Genomic DNA, 23,523 nt, shown 5'->3' with positions numbered 1-23,523 from the left:
AAGGAACATCATCACAAAATAAGTTAAATTTATCTTGGAAGAAATATAAAATAATTGTTTAAACAGGAAAAAATACAACAAAGAGGAAAAAAAAAAAAAATACATATATATATATATATATATATGTATGTATACTGTACATATATGCATGCTCTTCCTGAAGGCAGCATAATTGAAGACAATGCATTATTACAATCAGCCTAGCTGCAATCAAATCATTAATTTTGATACAACTAATAATAATACAAATAGTAATAGTGAAAAATATCACTTTTATATTCAGAGTGATGTAACAAAACAATATTGACTTTTCCAGAAGAATGTGAATGTCGAATTATTTATCAATATCATACATCTAATGTACAATGTAAAATAAATCTAAAGTTTAATAATATAATGTCAAATAAGAGTTATGATATGTCTGTGTGCTGGAAAATAGGAATTAAGTGCACAGTTGAATCCTTAATTTGGTAATATTAAGACCAATTTTACCATCTACTACAGGAGGTAGTTTGCACTTATAGGAAGAGAGAAGTATACTATTAATTACAATAGCAATGGACAGTAAAGCTATAATCATGACAATAAAGCTATAATCATGAAAATAAATGTTAAAAATGCACACTATTTTCTTGATTTATATATGTAGGTAAAGTTGTTTCTCAATTAATGCTTTATTTTGTTTAAACATTTGCTTTATCTTGGATGCAAATCATACCACTTCAAATTCAGGATGATTTAGTTCCTTAACACAATTAGCAACAAGTAAATAGTAGGCATCTGTATGGTGGAATTAGTGGATGGCTAGTTCTGGCCAGACAACTGCTCACCTCTGCTTTTTTCCACTATCAACTCTCAACATGCAGCAGGTCAGTTCTGTACTTCAATCTCACATTAAGCAATCAATATGTATTAGCATTTATATAGTACTATCTAATACATATTTTACATCAATAACTGCCTAACCAGCCGGACAATGTCTGTACAATAATAATGATTTGCTATATTTATGTTTTAGCACTTCACTGGTATGTGAGGGGGATGAGCACATCATATAACGAAACAATATATACATTCAAAAAAATGTGAATCTATAGCATTTTAACAAAGTGGAGTGACTATTTCAAAACTACAAGTTTATGGGAATTGTGGTTGGGAAGCCTGTACTTATAAGAAAACTGTTACTGTTCTTCATGTGACATGAAATTTAGGAACAGGATTATACAGGAGAACAGTATATATCATACATCTAAAAAATGAAGATAATGTTTTTATACATATTCAGCTGACTTTAAATGTGCATATACATCAAGTGAATTATTTGATATATATGACAGCATAATGACACAAAACAGAAGACATAGTATCACTAAAAATGGAAAACAACTTGTATCTTTATTTAAAGCATAGTATTCTGCTGTGTTAGGTTAACAAAGAACAGAGCAGAATAAATTTTTGAAATTAATCTACAGAGTGTATGATGCACACAACACTATAGGTAGTGAGATGAGTCTAAACAGGTATTGGAATTTCAATGGATGTTAATAAAAAAAAAAAATAATAATAATAATAAAAAAAACAATGATGAGTCAATCATTCCTATTTAAATTTGGTTTGCAAAATAGTTTCAGAGCTTTTCTTGCAAAGATGTTCCTCTAAGAAATGTTTTTTCTTTTGAGAACCTTGGTTTTGTTCATCACTAAACTCAGTCTTGAGGAGTATGCATGCCAAACAAAACCAGAATAGTCTAAATAGATATCAGATATAATGCTGATGTTCCTTTGTGCAAATATATACTGCCCTTCCTATATAAGCGAGGATAATAGTTTTGACTTGTCTTTTGGAGAATAATGCACTGAGCAAAAGGAGACTTATAAGTTTCTTACTCCCACTTTCCCCAATGACATTCATTTCACAGGGGAAAAAAAAAAAAAAAAAAAGACAAATTTCAGACACTGTTTTATCTTCCTAAGGGGAGATTTCTAGTTTACTTCTGAAAAGGCCACTTCTTGTGTGCCAAAAAATACATCTTTTTTTTCCACTACACAACTTATCTTCCTTCTTGATTCTACAAAAAAAGTTTGAAAATTTTAACTTATTCTTACTTCAAATCAAAAACAATGTTAATATCAATTTGTATAGAGCAACTTCAAGATTACATGAGATACCCAGCATAAAACATCTGGTCTTGTTCAATATGCTATTTCTGCAAGATGCAAGAGTTCAATGAATGAAAACCAAATTTCTCTACAAAAGCCATTTCTTAGAGGAAAGACTTTATAAAGAAAGCTGCAAATCTAAGCTCCACAAGCGAAATTTAAATAGAAATTACTGCTTTAGATTCATTTTTATTTTCACTTCTCAATTTTTGAAAGCGATTCTGTTTTACTTAACTTATTTTTTTTATGGACTTTTTAAAAATAATAGCTCTTTGAATTCTAACAGCAACTTAGGCCAAGTTCAATGCTGCATACTTCACATCATGTGCCTCACTGTTATGTTTTATATAATCCTCTTTATTCATTTTAACTCATAATGTAACAGATAATAGCCTCCTATCAGACCAAAAATTCTGCTTTGAATATACATAAGTTGATACCTGTTTCTAATTATGTACTATATTATAATGCATTTTTGGAATTGTGCATGGAATACCATATCATGTAATAAGATTTTAGTTAGTGGACTTGTACTGTAATTTCCAAATTGAACATTAAAATATTTTGACGATTCTCGTAGGCTATTTATGATGAGTATTTTGATAACTAAACTAAAAGATTCTTAAAAGTAAATTAATTCTATCTTCAAATATTCTTTAATGTTGCAAACATATTGTCATGCATTTCAATTATGAATAGTTGGATTAGAATCTAGACAACAAATACAATGAGCAGCCTTGTATATTATGCCTGTCAATGACTTGTATTTTCTGGCAAGTATGTCTGTTTCAGAAGGTACCTGATCATGACTTGAAGAAAATCTTTCCAGCTTCATTTGAGAATGAATAACATGGTAGCATTGGTTGAAAAAGCCATATTTCAAGAAAAAGTTTCCTCATCTGCATGGATTCTTAAATGTTCAGTAAGATTTCCTAATCCTAAAAATGACTCACCACAGATTTCACATATAAGCTGTTTTAAATCGGAATGAATTCTTGAGTGTTTTTTAAGGCGTGATAATTTTAAAAATGTCTTTCCACATATTTCACAAACATGGAGTTTCCTATTAGTGTGAACAGTAAGATGTATTTTAAGTGGTTCCAGTTTTGAAAATATCATTCCACATATTTTGCACGTAAAATGTTTCTCCTTGGAATGTATTTTTAAGTGCCTTTTCAGATCTCCTGATCCTGAAAATGCTTTACCACATTTTTCACATGTAAATGGCTTTTCATTACTGTGAATTCTTTTATGTACAGAAAGGTTTCCCGATCGTGAAAAGGCTTTACCACATACTTTGCAAATAAAAGGCTTTTCATTAGTATGCACCCTTATGTGTGCAGTAAGATTTCCTGATTCTGAAAATGTTTTCCCACATATTTCACATATAAACAACTTTTCATTAGTGTGAATTCTTATGTGTTTTTTGAGGTGAGCAGATTGTGAAAATGCCTTTCCACATAATTCACAAATGTGAGGTTTCTCTTTAGTATGAATTCTAATGTGTCTTTTTAGTGGTCCTGGTTCTGAGAATGCTTTCCCACACATGTCACATGCAAAAGGTTTTTCATTGGTATGAATTTTTCTATGAGTTTTAAGATGTCCTGATAATGAAAATGCTTTACCACACACTTCACATGTATATGGTTTTTCATTGGTATGAACTCTTACATGTGAAGAAAGATTACTTGATCGTGAAAATGCTTTACCACATATTTCACATACATATTGTCTTTCACCAGTATGAATTACTATATGCTTCTTAAGATGTGATGGTTGAGAAAAGATCTTGCCACATATTTCACAAACTGGAGGTTTCTTATTTGTATTAACTGCAATAGGTTTTTTAACTGGTTCTGAAAATGACGTGTCACATATTTCACTTGTAATAGGTGTTTCAATGATATGAATGCTTCTGTGTGCAATAAGCCCTTCTAGTTCTGAAAATGTATCATCACATATTTCACATATAAATTGGTTCTCATTAGGATGACTCCATATATGAGTTTTTAAATTGGATGAATTAAGAAATTTCATACTACACATTTCACAATTAAAACAGTTCTCCTTACTGTTAATATCTGTAAGTAAGAATGTTTGACTACAAACTGTGCAATTATAAAGCTTGTCAGTAGACACAGTTCTACAATGTGCAGGGATACATGTAGGTGAAAGTGAGATTTCATTATCATTAACAAACTGGTCCATTAATTAAATTATATTCTATAAGAATTAGTTAATGAATATTTACAATACTAAATAACAAGAAAATTTACATAAGGAAAACAGATAATTTTTTGTTTATGAAATGATCTGTTTGCACCAATGAACTCTATCCATAAGAAACTTGTACAATTCCCTAATAAAAAATGGAAATTATCCATACTACATAAATGGCCTTCTTTTCTAGTTATTTTTAAGGAATCACTTCAAAAATAACTTGAACCAAATTTTTAGCTACAATGCTACAGCTCTTGAAGCTCTGTTCATGTTTAAGGTACACTATAACTGCTTGTGTAAAACTTCTTTATCTACAACAGAAAAATTAAATACTTAAGTTATCATCATGCTATAAAGAAAAGATTTTTAAAACATATTCAAGATGATCAATAAGTTTGAAAAAAATGAACTTATTAAGAAATAAATAATTTATATCTCAAAATTAATCCTCATCAATTCCCTGATATGTACCCTCAAAGAGATATTCAGGTTACTATAACAGCACTACATGATTAGGTTTATATTATTATTAATCTCCAATTAACACTATTCCTCCAAATTGGTCTCTTACCTTGTGAGTACTTCAAAATGAAGCTGAAATTTTCTATGCTCCTACCTATTTTCATAATTTTGGTCTTTTTATTGCTGATTTTCATGCCAAATTTGTTATAACTTTTATTCAATTTAGGTAGAGAATTCTGGAAACTTGCACTAGATGTGTCTAGGAGCAAAGATGCTAAGTTTGACATTTTCAATTCTAATATCAGGCTTAATGCCACTTTCTTTCATAATGTGATTCATATAGATGATGAATAACAGTGGAGATAATGTGCACCCTTGTCTTACCCCCTCTGATTTTCCATCATGCCATCTTCCTATATTTCCTCCAATTCTAAGTGCTGACTGACAATTTAAATATAGACTATGTATTGTCAGTCAGCACTTAATATTGAATATGGAAAAAATTTAATATTTTTTCAATATTCAATTATTGAAAAATTAATTGAAATTGGTGTTCCATTCTTCACACATAATTGTAGTTTTAAAAAGCTTTTCTCTGGGCACCATGTTGTATGCTTTTCCAGATCTACAAAACTTCTTGTCATATATCCCTATGATTTCTCAACTATTTGTCTTTAAGTGAAAAAAAATCTGATCTCAACAACCTCTATTTGGCCTGAAAACACAATTTTTCTCAGCCTCTTTCCAAGTATGCTTGCATAAATCTTACAAGAAACACTTAGTAGAGAAATTGCTCTGCAATTCTCACATTCAGCTTTATTCCCTTTTTTTAATAGATGGATACTACGAGAACTTTATTTTAATCATTGGAAATTCGACCTTCTGCCCAGGCTCTCTGAATCAGGCAGTGCAGCCAATGCAAAACTTTTATACCATCCCATACTAAAGCATCTCTGGTCGAATATCATCTACTCCACCTGCCTTTACACGCATTTCAAGTTTTTGATGGCTTTTTCTACCTCAAGCATTGATATCTATCTCTCTTTGCATTCCTCCTGAAAATTTTCTAGTATGGTTCTGTCTCTGCTTGGATCATTTAACAGTCTTTCAAGGTAATTACTCCAGACATTTAGGATATCCTTATCTTCAGTTTTTATATCACCTTTATCATCTTTGATTCCTTTTACAGTACTCTTTCCTCCATTTCTAAGCTTCTTCAATAGCCTCTAGAACATTTTGCCACCTTACTGATATTTATTTTCCATACTCTTATAAAGACTTCCCATGACTTTTGTTTAGCTACTTCTACACATGGCTTAGCTAGATTATATTTTTCTCTGTATTCTTTTTAGTTTAGTTTTAGTTTAGTTTTTAGTTTAGTTTTTAGTAAATAAGTTTTTAGGACATCTGCCGATGTCCTAAAAACTTATTTACTAAAAACTTTTGGTATGCTTTCTTCTTTTCCAGGATTACTTCTTTAACTTCTTGTATCCACCATGGTGTTCTTGCAGACAATTTTACTACATATCTCCCTAGTTGAATCAATCAATCAATGACTTAGACTCCAAGGTTTGGTTCTTGTTTTCAATTTGTTCCATTTTTTCCTTCAATAATGTTTGTATATTCGAGTCTACAATTTACCTGTAAAAGCTGCTCAACTTTTAATCTTTTCAAAGCTTTTTTACATACTGTTTTTTTTTTCAATGTGATATTCATTTTTATCCTGTTTAGTACTAAATAATGGTCACTTATAATTTTCAAATTCTCTGTACATTCTTATATCCTGAACCATCATGATGTCACTATCAACAATGACATAGTCAATGAGGCTTTCTTATTTCTTGTGTTTTCTCTCTTATCTCTTATTTCTGTGAACTTGTGCATATCATTATGTTGAAAGATGGCATTGGTAATGACTAATCCATATTCTGAGCAAAGTCCAGTAAATACATTATTATTAGCTTTGCCCTTTTCTCCAAAATTTCTCCCAAATGTTGCTAATATGCATATGATGGGATTCATTTCCTACTCTGTTGTTCAGATCTCCAACAAGGACCACTTTTTCCATTTTCTTTAAAACTCAAAAAATTCCTCCACTTCTTCTTTATAAGAACCTTCTGTGGGACCATAGGTACAAATAAGTTTCACTGTCCATTCCTCATTTTGAAGTTTGCTCACATAACTGTACTTAAAACTGCCTTCAATCAAGAAGTTTATCTTGATGTTTGGTGTTGAATGCCATTGTTACTTCTTCCTTTCCTTAATCATTATTATCTGAAAATAACATTCTATACTTATTATTTAGTAAGATCGCACTTGTTTTTGCCATCTGTCTCCATAATGCCAATTATGTCTACGTGGTACTTTTCCAATTCTTCTGCAAGTCTGATTTCTTTTCCATGAATACTTCTTATATTGATGGTTCCTATCATCAGTTCTTCTGATGTTGGGTTTATTTTTCTTCTTCTAAATGTTGAGATGGAGCTTATTCCAGTAGCTGACTTTTGCGGAATTTTATTCCAGTAGCTGACTTTTTCAGGAGTGCAACTCTGTTGCACTCCTGATTTTGAAAACTATCATAACATTTTATTATTATCACCCCAAGACCTCATGGAGTTAAAGACTCATCTGGGAGGTCCTTTTATTACACACACAGCTCATACCATGTTTTAAACACATTCAAACTCTTTCAAGACACCACATTCTCAGGCAAGGCATTCCAATCATTCACAACTCTGCACGAAAAAAACCTGCCTCTCACACCCTCTTTATACAGTTTCCAGGGATGACCTCTGGTTCTCCCCTGATCTCCCACTATTCTCTGTAAAACTTCTCCAGCATTGATCCTATAACAAGCCCTTAACAACTGTAGGTCTCTATCATATCTCCCCATCTTCCTCCTGTCCACCAGACGCTGCAAATTACATATTTTCAATCTTTCCTCATGGTTTCCTCTGGAATGTGAGACATTCCAGAGGTCAGAAACTACCTTAGTCAGTCTCCTTTGGACCCTTTCCAACATCTCTTCATCCTTCTGAAAACCCAGTGACCAAATCTGGGCACAATAGTCCATGTGTGGCCTAATCAAAGCCTTATACAATGGAACAAGACTCTTCCTACTTCTACACATCAGTATCCTCTGCATCATTCCCAGAAGCCTTTCATTTTTTTATGTTAACTCCCACCAATGAAAGCTTGCAAAATCTACAACAGGTGGGTGGACTATATATTTTTTAAAGATAATCAGGAAATCCTGCTCTAGGGACAAAATATGCAACCTTCAAGTCACTTTAAGCCTCCAATAAGTTATTATAAGCTTATTCTATTCCCTTTCTTACTCCAGTGATCAAGATGGAAGAGATGTTGAAGTATTTGCTGTTAATCATGATCTAAGACATGCCCATCTGTTCAATAGAGTATTGTATAATCATTACCATCTGTCCAATACTCTAGACCAGCATTTCCCAAATGGTGGGTCACGACCCGGCACCGGGTCACGGAAGCCAAATGCCGGGTCGCCTAAAAAAACTCCCTAAAACCTAGGTGTTTCATTTTTGGGTTTTCATTTTTTCATGAAACTCTAAAATACAAGTATATAGCGTTTAATCGGGACTAATGAATAAATAATTTAATTAATAGAGATGAAAAACGCGCTCTGCCCACATCGCCATTTCGCAGTCTCTTTGTTTGCGGTAAAGTAGCTCAACTAACGGTGAGGCTGCGTGGTGGTAACCGCACCACCAGCCGAATCGTTTGGTGGCTGGCGTTTGTTTTACTTGCCCGCCACGTACTCACTCTGCTTGTTCAAGTTTAAGTTAAGCATCGAGAGAGAGCATTTTTTTTTGTATTTACTGATTACGTGTAGCCCGGTGGGTTTGGCTGAACCATAATTATCATACCTGTTTCTAAATAATTTATTTCATTCTTTCTTCATCTCGCTTGCCATTACCCATTTAAAGATGGATAAATGGGTAATAAAACAACAAACAAACAAACAAACAAACGTGTCAGTTACAAACTCTTCGATTAGCAGCAATGAACAATTGAGTGACATGCAGCCGGGCACGAGTTCTGAGAACAGCACTAATAAACGGCTGCACGATGTGTTGTCTATTACTCTTACAAAAAAGATGTGCTGGGCCCAACAGTATTTTGAGGATTACATACAATTTCGTTTCATCAAGGGTGCCGATGACAAACTATTATGTGTTATTTGTTGTGCGGCACTTTCAAATAAGTCCATGAGACCTTCAAAGTTGAAGCGACATTTGGAACTGAAACATCCGAACTACAGTAATAAGCCAATAGATTTCTTTATAAATAAAAAGAGAGAATTAATAGCTACCAAGAAGACTATGTTTTCGAATTTTTCTCAGGGAGCTCAGTCTGAAACCGACTGGAAGTCGAACCAGATTTAAGAATAAAGTTATCATCTTTTCCTCCACACTTGAAGTTTCTAGTTAACAAACAAGAGCATCACACTTATCATTAATAAATTACTTGGCTTTAGTTTAATTTTTTATATTTTTGTAAGAGTAAATACTTCTTTATTATAATAATAATAAATGAAAACTCTATGAATATTCAAATCTGTTTTATTTTACCTACTGGCCTTAAAAAGTTGAGTGGGTCACGAAAATGAAGTATTAAAATAACCCGGGCCATGGAAAAAAAAAGTTTGGGAAACCTTGCTGTAGACCTTTTCTTAACCAGTTCATCTAAAAATATACTACAGATGTCAGCTCTCCTCTTCATTTGCATAAAGGGCTGAGATTAACATTTCCAATTTTGATATCAGATTTAATCACCCAAATAGCCACATGGACAAAATATATCAAAAATATAATCTCCACACCCATGTTATTTCAATAATATCCAAATGCTATATTAACTTCATGGACACTTCACATCCATATAATTACTGATGTATAAATACATCAAATACATCTTGCCTCCATAGTGCAATTGGAAGAATGACAGTACATTGCGCCCTTCAACTGGAATAGGCCTAAGTTTGATTCTCGTCGCGATGGGAGGAATCTTTATCTGGACTATTTTCAATAGAAGGCGAGTTAGCCAATCTCATATGGAGGTAGCAGGGGTTTTTTTCTCCTGGAAACTCGAGTTTTTCATCCGGCATACAGACAAATCGGCCCTTCAGAACACACGCAATTTACAGACAAAAAATATTAGTTGTGGTGGTGGGCGGTAGATGCCGTTGATTGAGATAATTCGTAGTAGAGGTTTGGTGTAGTGGTTGAGACAGTTGTATCAGTTGAAACAGTTGTAGGTGTCCTCCTGCGATGAGTCTTCGGACTCCTTGGAGGTGTCAGGAATAATAATAATAAAGACTGGTTCAGTGATTAATGCTACTTTTCTTCATAATGAGATACAAATAGATGAGTAACAGTGCAAGTAATGTGTCCCCTTGTCTCACACCCAATTTAGCATCAAACCATCTACCTGTACTTCCCTCAATTCTAACTACAGACTTACGATTCAAACACAGACTATATACTGAATGATAATGTTTACCCCATACAACTAATGTCTTGAACAACCTTTTTCTTGATATCTTGCCCATTTTCCAGATCTGTAAAATTTAAATACAGATCCTTGTTATATTTCCATGATTTCTCAACTATTTGTCTTAAAGTGAAAATCTGAAATTATTTTGCCCCTGAACAACCCAGCTTGCTCTTTACCAAGTTTCCCCTCCACTATTTTTCTTAGCTCTTCTCAAGTATGCTTGATAAATCTTACGGAAATTCCACTAATTCTCACATTTGGTTTTATTCTCTTCATACAGATGGGTACTATGCGAGTTCTCCTCCAATCATCTGGAATTAACCCTCCGTCCAGGTTTTTTCAAATATGCAGTGTAGCTACTGCAAAACTCTTACACTTTCATATTTGAGCATTTCTGGTCAAAGATCATCTACTCCAGCTGTCCCTCTACATTTCAGACTTTTGATGACTTTTCTACCTCAGGTATTAATATATATACTCCTGACTGCATTCCTCTTGAATGTTTTCTGGCACCATGCTGTTACTGCTTGTTTCATTTAACAATCTTTCAAAATAATTATTCCAGACATCTAAAATATCTTTATCTTCAGTTTACATGTCACCTAAATTGCAATTATGAGAGGAAATTATCCAAGCAGGCCATCAGAATTCTTCTGATGCATACTGATTTAAAGAAGAATAATTTTTGAAGGATAATTCTGAATAAAGATGGTAAGAAAAAAAAAAAACATCGGTGGTAAAAATAGTTGAATTACTGTGCAATTACATCAAGGTGTGTCAGTGACGTATAAATAAAACAATGAGTCATGTACCTGGGTGGATTGTAGCAGGGGGTGGTCTCTTGTGGGAATAGGTGCCTGGGAGAAGGGAGACATCAAGTAATGCCAAGTCCAGTGGAATCTGGAGGGGATAATGATAGGTATAGAAACAGTGGCATTTTTATGCTTTATACTATCTGGAATAAAAGAGATGAATTGGTGGAGGTGATAGCATCAGCCTGTCTGAAGGTTATTGGGATCTCTGAGATGTGGCTGATGGAAGATGATATAATAACAGGAATAGAAGTAGCAGGTACAGCATTTTTCGACAGGATAGGAAGGGAAAACTTGGTAGTGGAGTACTGCTTATGATAAGTGATGACTTACGTCCTCTCAGAATGAAGGCTTTGGAGGGCAATGACACTAATGGTTTTGAAAGCATATGGTAGGAGGTAGAAATGGGCAAGGCGGAATATTTAGTGGGGTGTTTCTACAAGTCAAGGAGCATAGAAGGTGAGGAGCAGGAGTTATTTGGGCAGTTGAGCATGGCAAGTGCAAAAAGAATGATTGTTTATAAGGTGGATGATTATAATTGTCTTAGATATCAACTTGGGGCAGTTCGATTACTGGAGGGAGGAATTGGAAGGGCAAGATATCATTAGTGCTTGGGAAATTGTGAAGAAATATTTGTTAGCAGCAATAGTAACTGTATTTCACAAGTGAAGAAGAGGACACAATTTGATGTCAAGTGGATGACAAACAATATCAAACAAAAACTGCAGGAAAAAGAGGTTATGGAAGAGATATAAGGAGAGGGGTGGAGGGCAGATACATGAAGAACATAAGACTCAGGCCAGGAGATTGACTAGTATGGTAAAGAATGTAAAACTGGAATATGAGAAGCGATTAGTCCTAAGAGCCAAAGAAAATCCTAGGGAATTTTTTAGCTATGTAGCAAGTAGGAGAAGAAATGATTGCAGAAGAATGACAATGGAAATAGAGTGACTGATGCAGTGGAGCTGTTCAATGAACACTTCATTGGAGTATTTCATCCTGGTTAAGTAGATTTCAATACTAGAGGGATAGGGCAGGTTCAAGGTTTAGAGGTGCAAGAGGAGAGTGTGTTTCTAAAACTAAGTACTTTGGATGTCAATAAGCTGGATGGAATTTTGCCACTGATTTTGAGAGCATGTGCTAAAGAACTGACAGCTCTCTTGACCTGGCTTTTCAATGAAAGTCTTGCTACAGGAAAGACTTTCATTGAATCTATCTTACCTTCCTTCCATTCCTTGAGGAATGGAAGGAAGGTAAGATAGTGCCATTGCATTAGGGCAGTAGCAGACTGGAAGTGTCAAATTATAGACCAGTTTGTGTTTCATCAGTAGTTATTAAGACCTTGGAGAAATAAGTGAGAAACCATATACAGCTTTGGGCAGATGAGCGTAATGTTATCTGTGAGAGTCCACATGGATTTGTTAAGGAGGCTCTTGTTTTAGTAATATGACTGCCTTTTATAATAAAGTGACAAGAGCAGTTGATGAGGGGAAAGGCATATTCTGCCATTTTTTGGGATTTTATAAAGACATTTGACTGGGTACCACATGATGAGCTGATATTTAAGTTGCAGCACATGGGTTTGGATGCCAGGTTAGTCAACTGGATAGGTATCAGAGAGTTGCGTATGGTGGGGCAATATCAAGGAGGCAGAAGGCTATAAGTGAGGTCCTACAGGGCTTAGTACTGGGACCTGTATTGTTTAACCTTTATATCAATGACATTGTCAGTGGATATACAGTTGTTTGCCGATGATTTGAAGCTAGAAGGGTTATTAGTAATAGTGCAGGTGTTGCAGCCCTGCAAGAGGATTTGAAAAATTTGTTGGAGGAGCTGTACTGGAGGAAGTAGGGAAGACAAGAGATCTTGGGGGGGGGGGATTGATAGAAACCTGAAATTCAAGGATCATATTACAAAGGTGGTGAAGGCCAAAGGGTTGCTGTGATACTGAGGACGCTGAGATAAAAGAGTTGTCATTCCATTGTATAAAGCCCTGATCAGACTACACTTGGACTGCTGTTCTCAAATTTGGCCCACAATATTTGAAGGGAAATAAATTAACTGTGGAAAGAGTACAGAAGTGGATAACAAAGATGGTATCAGGATGTTAGTTATGAGGACAGGCTAAGAGAATGTTGGACTGCAGAGTTTGTTAGATAGAAGGAGAGGTGATATAATTGAGACTTTTAAACTGTTGAGGAGTGGTCATCACAGGGTTGAGGTTGACACTGGAAAGTTCTTTTGCTTGATGGAACAGAGGGAAAGAGCAAGGCAAGGGGCCCTTTCTAGAAGTTACAAAAGGAAACTGTGAACAAGAGGTGAGAAGTGGTTTCTTTGCATGGAGGGTGGCTCAACCGTGGAATACATTGCCTGATAGAGGTGATAGAACGAATGGTTCAAGGAGTGGTATGAATGACTGTGTCTTCTAGGAAGGATCTCCCACAATGAGTCTTTTGACTCCATGGAGGCCTGAATAATAATAATAATAAAAACAATGAGATATGAGAACAGATGTACATGAAAGGAGGTTAAGATACTGAAAAATCTTTTTATTATTTTATAAATACAGGCATCTTCCTCCATTAAGTCCAAAGAACTCATCATGAGAGGTCTATTTTAAAAATATTAACAATTATCAATACCTGTACAATATCCGTCATATTTTGGCTAGAAATTATTCACCGACAATGCACACATAACTGACTCTGGTAATCTGTTCCACTCATTTACCACTCTCAAAACAACATCTCCCTTGCTAACCATATTTTTATTCAATTTACATGGATGACCTCTAGTTTTTCTCACATTATTCATGTACTGAAATATTTTGTCCACATTAATCCTGTAATTCCCACCCCCACAAAGCAACTTATATGTCTCTATGATATCTCCACTTATCTGCCGATCAACAAGCTTCTGTAACCCACAATCCTTCAATCTCTCCTCATATGGAGATCATACAATCCTGCCACCATTTTAGTTACTTTCCTCTGAATCTGTTCCACCTCATCCACAGCTTGATGTAATAATAATAACAGAATTAACAGGATATATATTCCTGTGTCTTAGAGTACCAGTGGCAGTCCTGTGACCAAGTTCTCTTAAGTCTCAGAACTTACAGATCATGAAAGATTGAAAAGAGTGCAAGACAATTCCATGACATAAAGGAGGGTTTAAAACAGGTGGAAAATGAGAGAACATTAAGCATCTGTAGAGTAAAAACAGTTAAAGATGCCAGAAAATTTGGTGAAGGCATGAATGGGTGGATAGGCACATAACCTATGGGAAGATGAGAAGGCTTTGTAAATGAGATTCTTGTCTCAGTCATTTGCTTACTTTCTATAATAAAGTGAGTTATGTTAAATAAAGGGAACATTCATATCATTATACCTAGTGGGCTTTGCCTTTAAGAAGTCATTTAACAATACTGCACAAAAACCGATTATGCATACCTACATACAGGAAAAAGTGGATAAGAGGGAAGCAGATAGACAGAATGAGATGGAACAGAATTTACACAGGTTGGTGCGGCACAGTCCTGATTGCATTTATTTTGAATGTTCTCCAGCATCAAGCTGTTGCTGCTAGTTTCATTTAACAATCTTTCAAAGTAATTATTCCAAACATCTACAATATCTTTACCTCCACTTGAACCACTGCTATTTAATCTATATTAATGCTAGTAGGGATAATTTGAAGGGAAATAGAGTAATCTACTGTTCATACAACTTCAAAACAAATAAATAAAAATATAAATCTGTTGATGTCTTTAATTCTCTTATAGCGAGTAGGCACGGCTGTTTAGCCTTATCTAACTTTTGGAGACTGAGGGGGCAGTTCAATCTCCACCAGTAGTGAATTAGAGATAGCTGTCCCAAGACTATCATTAATCATACCTGGCATCAAGTGCTACCATCTCATGGTCTGTAATCTTAATACTATATATTTATTGTCTGAAATAGTATGGGTTGATTTTCTTGAGTTTTTAGGACAAAAAATGAGTTTCTGGGACGAAAAACCCACTTGCCTGTGCCAGAGATCGACTAACTTGGAAACTAGTCAAAGAAAGGCCTAGAAAACGTTCCTCTAGTCGGTGACTAGAATTAAACCTAGGTCTTTCTTCAGATGGTCAGGAGCTGTGATGTGCAAATGCCGCTTCCACTAAGATACACAGGTTCACTCAGTAGTAAGCTACACCTTCAAAACAATGATCCTCCAACCTATGTCAACCAACTTATCGTAAAGCTCAATGCAATTATACTTCGCTTATCGGAATTACAAACTGCATTCCCACTGTGGTTAAATAAATGATAGATTGCTGAAATTGTTGGCTGATGCTAAACTGAGAAGTACAACAATAAATGAATGTGATGTAGAAATCCCACAGGAAAATTCTGAATAGAATGACACTGTGGACAATGTTAAGGGCTGCCATTTCAATGTCACAAAGGTCATGCATTTTGAATTCAATATATTATAAGAAAGAACTTTCATAACTCATTCAGTAACTGGGTTCAAATCTTATCTGGCATGCAAAGAACAGAATCTGAAGGCTTTTCAGACAAATAGCAAGTTAGTCAGTCTTGTATAGAAGCAGCAGGACTTTTTTTTTTCTTTTCGCTTGGGGGATTCTAGTTTTTCATCATGCAGGACAAATTGTCCTAAAAATACCTCCAAACATTGAACAATTCAGAAAGGATTAACTACTCTAACACATGAATTAGATTTATATGAAAATAGTTGGTCATGATGAGCCACTGAGCTTAACACAGTAAGAGGAAAGTGAAGTGAGGAGATTAAAAGTTTGCAGCACGTTCATAGAAATGTATTGTTGCAAAATATTAATGAGCTGGGAATCTGGAAGTGATGGAGAGCAGGGAGTTGAAATTTAGGAGAACATATAGCAAAAATAAGCAAGACAAGCCGGCCTGGTTGGCCAAGCAGTTAGCATATGCGCTCTCCAGCCAAAAGGCTGTGGGTTTGAATCAAACCGTCGGCATGGATGTTTGTGATTGTCTGTGAAAATCCAATGGTGGTGGTGGACAGTAGATGGCATTGTGTAGTTACGGTTCATTGGTGGATTGAGTGGTGGAGACAGAGAGCTGTAGAGTAGTTGCCCTCCCTCAATGAGTCTTTGGAATCCCTGGAGGTGTCAGGTAATAATAATATACTGTCAAGTAGAAATGAGGAAATTATTGTCCCTCTAAAGTACTGATACAGCCACACCTGCTCTACTGGCAGGTTTGTGCACTGTAAATTGCAAATTTTACTGACAAGTAAAAAAGAAATATGATAAAAATAACTACAGAGATTTTATAGGATATGACAGGCAGTGCATGTCATACCTTTTTACTTGCCTTTCTCAGGGTTGAGCTTTCAGGAGTCTATAGAAATGGCAGCATCCAAAGTAGTGTTTGATCTTTGAGTGGGCTGTCCAATTATCTTCTTTGGCTGTGGATAAAAGAATATTCTTGGACATCTTTGTAGCTCCCTTCTTTAGTTTTTCCTCAACTAGTCAATCAAGAGCAAGCAGTTACATTCCAATCATTTCATTCTTCTCATGCTGTCAAAAGTTTATTTTCTCTCCTGTTCTTGATAAATACATAACTTCAGTATTGTTTTCTCTGTCCAGCTTGCCTTATGGAATCTCCTCTAGCAACGCATAAATGGCGTTCTCTAGAGGAGATTCCAAATGGTGAGTTGGACAGAGAAAATACTGAAGTTGTATGTTTTTCATTCAGAGCAGGAAATAAACATCCAAATTTCTCAGTGTGCCATACTCCACATGTAGTTTAGCATTCTCTTAAGGACTGTTTATACTTTTCTTGAGTAAGTCCTCCTGAGCCATAGACACAGCAGTGATTTCATTTCTTCCAAAGCATTTGGCATTTTCTGTGAAGGCTCCCAAAGATCTGAATTTTAAAACTTTTTCAATTTTACTGTTATCAATGATCAGATCTAAGCTTCAGTATTTTGCCAAATTACCATGAAGACAATATATTTTGTCTTCATGGTATTTATTCTCATTTATTTTGGAAGGTGATGACTTTTGTCATCTGCAGATTTTAGGGATAAATTATAACCTCTGATATTTATATCCATTCTTTTCTTTCCTAGACCAGTTTCCATGTTTTTCTGCAACAATGGGGTAAAAAGTGCTGGTGATATCAAGTGTCTCTGCCTGACATCTCTCTTGATGTTTCCAAACTCTAAATTCCAACACCTAATAACAGGATCTCTTAATTTAATATATCCAAGCCTGAAGGGAGAAATTTTCTAATATGGTACCTAGTCAAACACTTCTGCAAGATCTGTAAAACATATGTACAGATGTTCTCCCCTTATTTTTACACCATTATCCAAGTATCCCCAATTACTATAATGTTACTATAGCTCTGCCAGCATAATTTATTTGCAATAGCAGACATGGTCTGTTTTTATATAATTTTTAACAGCAGCATTCACTCTATATAGTAATAAACAATATTTATTTTCAATAGTGTTTTGGAAGCACATGGGATAAGGCTTATGGTCTTAACATCATAGCATTTGTTAGCCTTTGTTTTCTTATGGATTAGGATCATGAATGGACTAGTAGTAACCAACTGTGCTGGATATAAATTCTGTTAACAATTTCCTGTACTTTGTTAAGTAGCCACCCCCATTTTTAATGGTTCATTAGAGTCTATATAGAACTCGATACAGCTATCACATTCCTCTAGTAGCAAAACAAGCTTCCCTTTGCTCCTTCTTCCCTGCTTGCTAACTTGTTCAGATCTGTCTGTATTTTTCTTGCATCTTTTTGTATTTCCTTTGTTCCACTATCAGCTTATTAGTTTTTCAGTTATCCAATGTTTCCTTTATCATCCAAAAGTGTCTTTAATGGCTATTATTATTATTATTATTATTATGAGACACCTCCAGGGAGTCCAAGGGACTCATCGAGGGAGGGCACCTACTCTACAACTCTGTCTTCAACACTCAATCCACCAACTACAACGTGCTGCAACTATCATCATCATCTATACCAACGTCATCTACAGCCCACCACCACTGGTATTTTCACAGACAATCACAAACATCCATGCTTACGGCAGGATTCAAACCCACAGCTTTTGGCTGGAGGGCAGATACGCTAACCACTCAGCCAACCAGGCCAGCTATAATAACGGTATATTTTAAGAATGTCCATTAGTCTTCCCAACTACGCTTTACTTTCTTGATGGTTTTTAATTTTTATTACTTATCCCTCATATCATCCATCTTTAGGGTTTCTTTGTTCTGTTAGTGCCACAGCTGGGCACAAAGTTGAAGAAAAATAAGAAATTTGTTCACATTAATTTTAAAACCAAAGTGTATTCAAAGGTCAGGAGATTAAATAACATAGGTGTAAAATGACTGATGAAAAATGCAATCTGGAAGAAAAAAGCATTGTGGAGGAAGCACAAGATGAATGGAGATAATCAATTACATGAGGAGTACAAAGAGCAAGCAAAAAAAGGTTATTTGCTTTTTTTTTTTTTTAATGTGGTTCCAGCCATGAGCAGTTATTAATAAACCTATAGCACATTTGTACCATGAGTGGGCTAAGGATTTTTTTTCCCCATTTTTATCAATTTTTTTATTTATTTTTGCATAGTCCAGAGACCAAACATGAAACTTTTTCAAGCCACTTCAGGCCTTGAAATGAGCAGGGTGGTGGTCTCACTAGGCAATGAAATTCATCTCCCACATAAAGAAAATCACAACCATCCATGCCTGCAGTAGGATTTGAACCTGCAACTTGTTGGTTGGAGAGCTGGTACGCTAACTGCTAAGCCAACCAGGCTGTCTAAAGGTAGCAAAAGTGCAGCATGAGCTGCAGTTAACAAATGAGGCTAAAAGAAATCCTAGGGAGTTTTTTTTTTTTGATATGTGGACAGTAGAAGAAAGAATAATTATGCTGTTTAATTATGAATAATTAAACAGCAAGGAGGAGAGTAGATGAGTAGTTCATTAAAATATTCCACCTGTGTGATTGCAATACATTGTAGAACTTGAGAACAGTGGGAAATGGGGAAGGAACCAATGATGGTGAGTGAGCAGGAGGTATATGATGAATCGAGTAAAGTTGATGTCAACAAGGCCCATAGGACTCAATAGCACATCACCACGTCTTAAGGAAATGTTCTAGAGAATTAACAACAGCTTTAACTTTAATTTTTAACATGAGTTAAAATCCAAGTTCCAAAGGAGTGGAAAGATGGCAACAGATAGTAAATTAGTGCATTGGATTGGAGACTGACTATCTGATAGGTATCAGAAAGTTGTGTATGGAAGAGTGATATCGATATCCCAGAAGAGGAAAATCACTAGTGGTATGCCCCAGGGGATCTGCTTTGGGCCGATTGTTGCTTATTTTTTATGTAAATGACATTGGAAAAAGGCTTACATGGTGATATACAACTATTTGCAGATGATGAGTTGGGGAGAGCTATGAGAAGTAGAGCACACATAGCTTTGCAGGGGGATCTAAACAGACTGTCTGAATGGGCGAGTGTGCGGGGATATCAGTTTAACGTAGCAAAATGTAAAGTTTTAAAATTTGGGAAGCAAAAATGCGATGCAGATTATAGGATTGGTGAGGATATTTCAGAGGAGGTGGAGGAGATGAAAGATCTGAGGGTGATGGTAGATAGGGACTTGAAACTTTGTGGACATTTTGCCCAAATGTGAGGGCAACACAGTAAATTATGGAAATGATTCAAAGAACACTGACGTGTAGAAGTAAGGATGTTTCGATTCCATTATACAAGGCTTTGATCAGGCCTCATATGGATTACTGTGCACAGATTGATCTTCTGCTTTTCCAAAGAATGGTAACATTTTTGGAGATAGTTCAGAGATGACTGACTTTCTGGTCTCTAGAATGAGGACAGATTGAGGGAATGCAAATTACAGAGCCTAGTAGATAGAAGCAAGAGGGGACACATGATCTACACATAAGTTGGTAAGAGGTAATTACCAGATTAACATGGGTGAGATTTCTCATAGAATACCTAGAAAGAGAAAGAAGGTGAGGCTCTCCCTGGAAGCTGTATAAGGCAGGTGCGAAGCAAGGGAGTGAGGAGATTTTTTGCATGGAGAGTGCTAGGCAGTGGCATATTTAGGTATAGGCCCAGGCCTAGAGTAGCAAATTTTGAGGGGCAGCTGAAATTTCCGGGCTCTCATTTTTGTAATAATATTTATATTACGAATTTACGATATAAATAGCTTATTCATGTGAATCAACATGGTCATTAAATATGGGGGGGGGGCACTTTCTGAGGGCCTAGGGGCAGGAAATACTAAATACGCCACTGGTGCTAGGTGATTGGAATGCGTTGCCTGAAAGTGTGGCAAATGCAGGGATAGTGAATGCATTTAAGTCAAGGTATGATGAGCTGTGCATGGGAGTGTAGGACCTCCTGTAATAAGTCTTTTGACTGCATGGAGGTCTGTTGATAATATTAATAACCTGCAGATTATTGTTTTCTTTAAGAAATACATAAGAGGGAAAATTATTACAAAAGATAGCAGTAGAAGGAATGAAAGATGAAAAATTATAATGCACATTTAGAGATAAACTGTGAAAGGGATATTACTGCACATATTTAAGATGAAAGCAGAGGAACTACTGACCCCACTTCTGAACAGTGACTAGAAATATTTGTAGAAATGTAAGCACTTTTTATTGCTGAACTCAACTGAAAGGTGGTCACATCAGCATTGATGAAATCTATATGGCAATAATTTATTTAAAAAAGGGAAAAGAAGTATACTGATAATATAATACTGAGTTAGTATTTTCTGAGAGAAAGGGGAGGGGGTTGAAACAGTACTCAATGACTGAACAGGTGATTTATGCAGTGTTTATCTCTGAAGAGATATTAAGTAATGCCAAGAAAACCCAATTTTTTGGATGCTAAAGGGACAATATTTGTAATATATGCAGATTATTACACTTGTCTACAGATCTGGGTGATTAATATTGAAAATAACAAGATTATTAGCACCCCACTGAAGAATGACTCTGAGATTGGAATTTAGGATTGTAGAAGTATATATATTTTGAAATTTGTGATTTATGCAGTGAAAGATTTATCAAATAAGCAGTGTAGTATAATAAGAAAAACTGTAATGGATTTGTGATCAACTAAAGAAGGTTGTTAATAGATAAAAGGATGATAGTAGGTAAAAGAACAGAGCCTTAAGGAACATGAACATTACCTAAAAATCCAATCAGCATAACACAAGTTGTCAACCTAATTGCAGAAGTCAGGTGATATATATAAAAGGAATGTGCATCATAGCCTTTTGTGCCAAGCCCAATTAAATGCCTAAGAAAATATTAAGGGCAGTCACTTGAGATTCTGCAAACTTTTCTTCCATGGCATTTGTGGAAAGGTGAGTGAAAGAAGAAGGTTCCCCCCCCCCTCTGCTGATCAACACTGATGGAAAAGTGAACCTGGCGAGTAATCTCATGGCAAGTGGCATACTCTTAGGATGAGAATGAACATTAGCTAATTTCTAGGCTGTAGGACAGATCAGTAAAATAGAAGAGAATAAAAACATAGCTGGAAAATATATTATAAATTTCCCATGAAATATATTCAGCAATTTGTACCTAAAATTAATAAAACATTTCAGAATTCATATACCAAAATAACTCTGTCTTTTGAATTTATGAAGATTAACAGTATGGCATATCTGTTTAAATTTATATATGGTTTTAAAATCCAAGTAGCTTTCATCATCATGATTTTCAGGGATTTAGGCCAGAGTGGCCTGAATCTCTGAAATTATTGAATTTCTTTAGAGGACATCCTGGTTTTCTTTTTCCTAATGGTTAATAATTTAAGGCTTGTTTTGGTAATCTTTCTGTTTTCATTCTTTCAACATGTTCCATTCCTTTATGTTTATATTTTTTTAATTTTTTCTATTACTGATTCCTGGTTTAATTGTTTCATAATTTCTTCGTTTCTTTTGTGATCAAATTGAGTACATTTTGTAGTTTTTCTCATAAACTTAATTTCAGCTATTATTAATCTTCGTTTGTCTTTTTGTTTAATTGTTCGGATTTCACTCTACAATCGGACTGGCAGGGTTAATGTACTGTATACTTTTAGTCTGGTTTGTTTTTGAACTAGACATTGTTTTGATCTTTGTATGTATTAAAATAAATGCTGCACACCCAGAATTCAAAACTTGAATGAACTTGATTGTTGTCAGAATATTCTCCAAAGTTTTCCAACATTTAATGACACCCACAGAATCCAAGTAGCTTTTAATATTCAATGTTGTGTCAACAGCCGCATTTCTCCATTTTAATCAACTTTTGATTCTTGAAACATTGCTCAAATTGATATGTGCCAATTTTGTATCGAACTAAATGTCTAAAAAAATCGGATTAAATATATCTAGTTTGGTTATGATACATTACTAACTTTGCTTAATAACTTAATCTTCTAAAAAACTCTAAGCACCATTATCGTGGATCGCTTCATTAAAAGCTATTTTAATAATTAATTTACTAGCTAATGGAAAAGGATTTCTTGAGAGTTATTACATCATTTATCAAGACTGAAATAGCAAAAGTAGAAACTTACTGTTTCAAAAATAAGCATCACAAATTAACATCTTTGTATGTATTAAAATAAATGCTGCACACCCAGAATTCAAAACCTGAATTAAGCAGATTGCTGTTAGAATATTCTCCAAAGTTTTTGGAGAATATTCTTTAAAAGTTTTCCAACATTTAATGACATCCACAGAATTCAAATACCTTAAAAACTACACACCCCATTATGAATGTATCCAAATATACAGAAAAGCACGGCATACCGATTAATGTTTTATTTTTTATTGTATCTTATCCCTTTTTTTTGCATACATATGTAATGAGGACCAAAGCATCCCTACTTTTGGCGAAAAATAATCCTTACACTTTGCAATTAAATAAAAGTCCCCCTAACTTTAAAATGCTGTTTTGTCCACTTAACGACTTAAAAAAATAAATGAGTAAAAACAGGTACTCTTTCTAAAGATCAGCATTCTCTTTTAAATGGATATAAAAGTGTTTTAAAGTTGGTCAAAACTTTACGAGTGCAACATAACGATATCCCTCCCCCACTAAAAAAATAAAACATGTAACATATTCCTAAATAATTTTGTTGAATACTTCAAGAATAACTTTAAAAAAAAAAGGTTAATGAAACATAAGAAGTCAGCAGAATGTCATTTTTCAGTTACAGCACTTTCTTTTAGTATTTCGAAAACGTGGTTTGACATTTTTCATTCATTGCCTGTGTAGCTCGGTGGAT

General features: G+C 34.9%; 1 protein-coding gene across 3 annotated transcripts; it reads right to left on the bottom strand.

The window, feature by feature from the left end:
• On the bottom strand, positions 1-23,064 carry LOC150098661 (uncharacterized). 3 transcript variants are annotated; one of them, XM_090404893.1, is made up of 3 exons: positions 22,810-23,051; positions 9,187-9,297; positions 1-4,690 (listed from the first exon to the last, which is right to left on the bottom strand). In XM_090404893.1, the coding sequence occupies exon 3, from the start codon at positions 4,365-4,367 to the stop codon at positions 3,039-3,041; it is 1,329 nt and encodes a 442-aa protein (XP_090261019.1). In that variant the 5' UTR covers positions 4,368-4,690; positions 9,187-9,297; positions 22,810-23,051; the 3' UTR covers positions 1-3,038. The 3 variants fall into 3 exon arrangements, with proteins under 3 accessions (XP_090261019.1, XP_090261020.1, XP_090261018.1); XM_090404894.1 differs by lacking the exon at positions 9,187-9,297 and having other exon boundaries at positions 23,002-23,064; XM_090404892.1 differs by lacking the exon at positions 9,187-9,297.
• Positions 23,065-23,523: the final 459 nt, after the last annotated feature.

This window comes from Typopeltis vanoorti, chromosome 15, assembly GCF_054136105.1.
Source record: "Typopeltis vanoorti isolate ZY-2024b chromosome 15, IOZ_Tvanoo_1.0, whole genome shotgun sequence".
Classification (NCBI taxonomy): Eukaryota; Metazoa; Arthropoda; class Arachnida; order Uropygi; family Thelyphonidae; genus Typopeltis; species Typopeltis vanoorti.
Note: the sequence above shows the minus strand (reverse complement) of the source record. Positions and strands in the feature narration are given on the sequence as shown.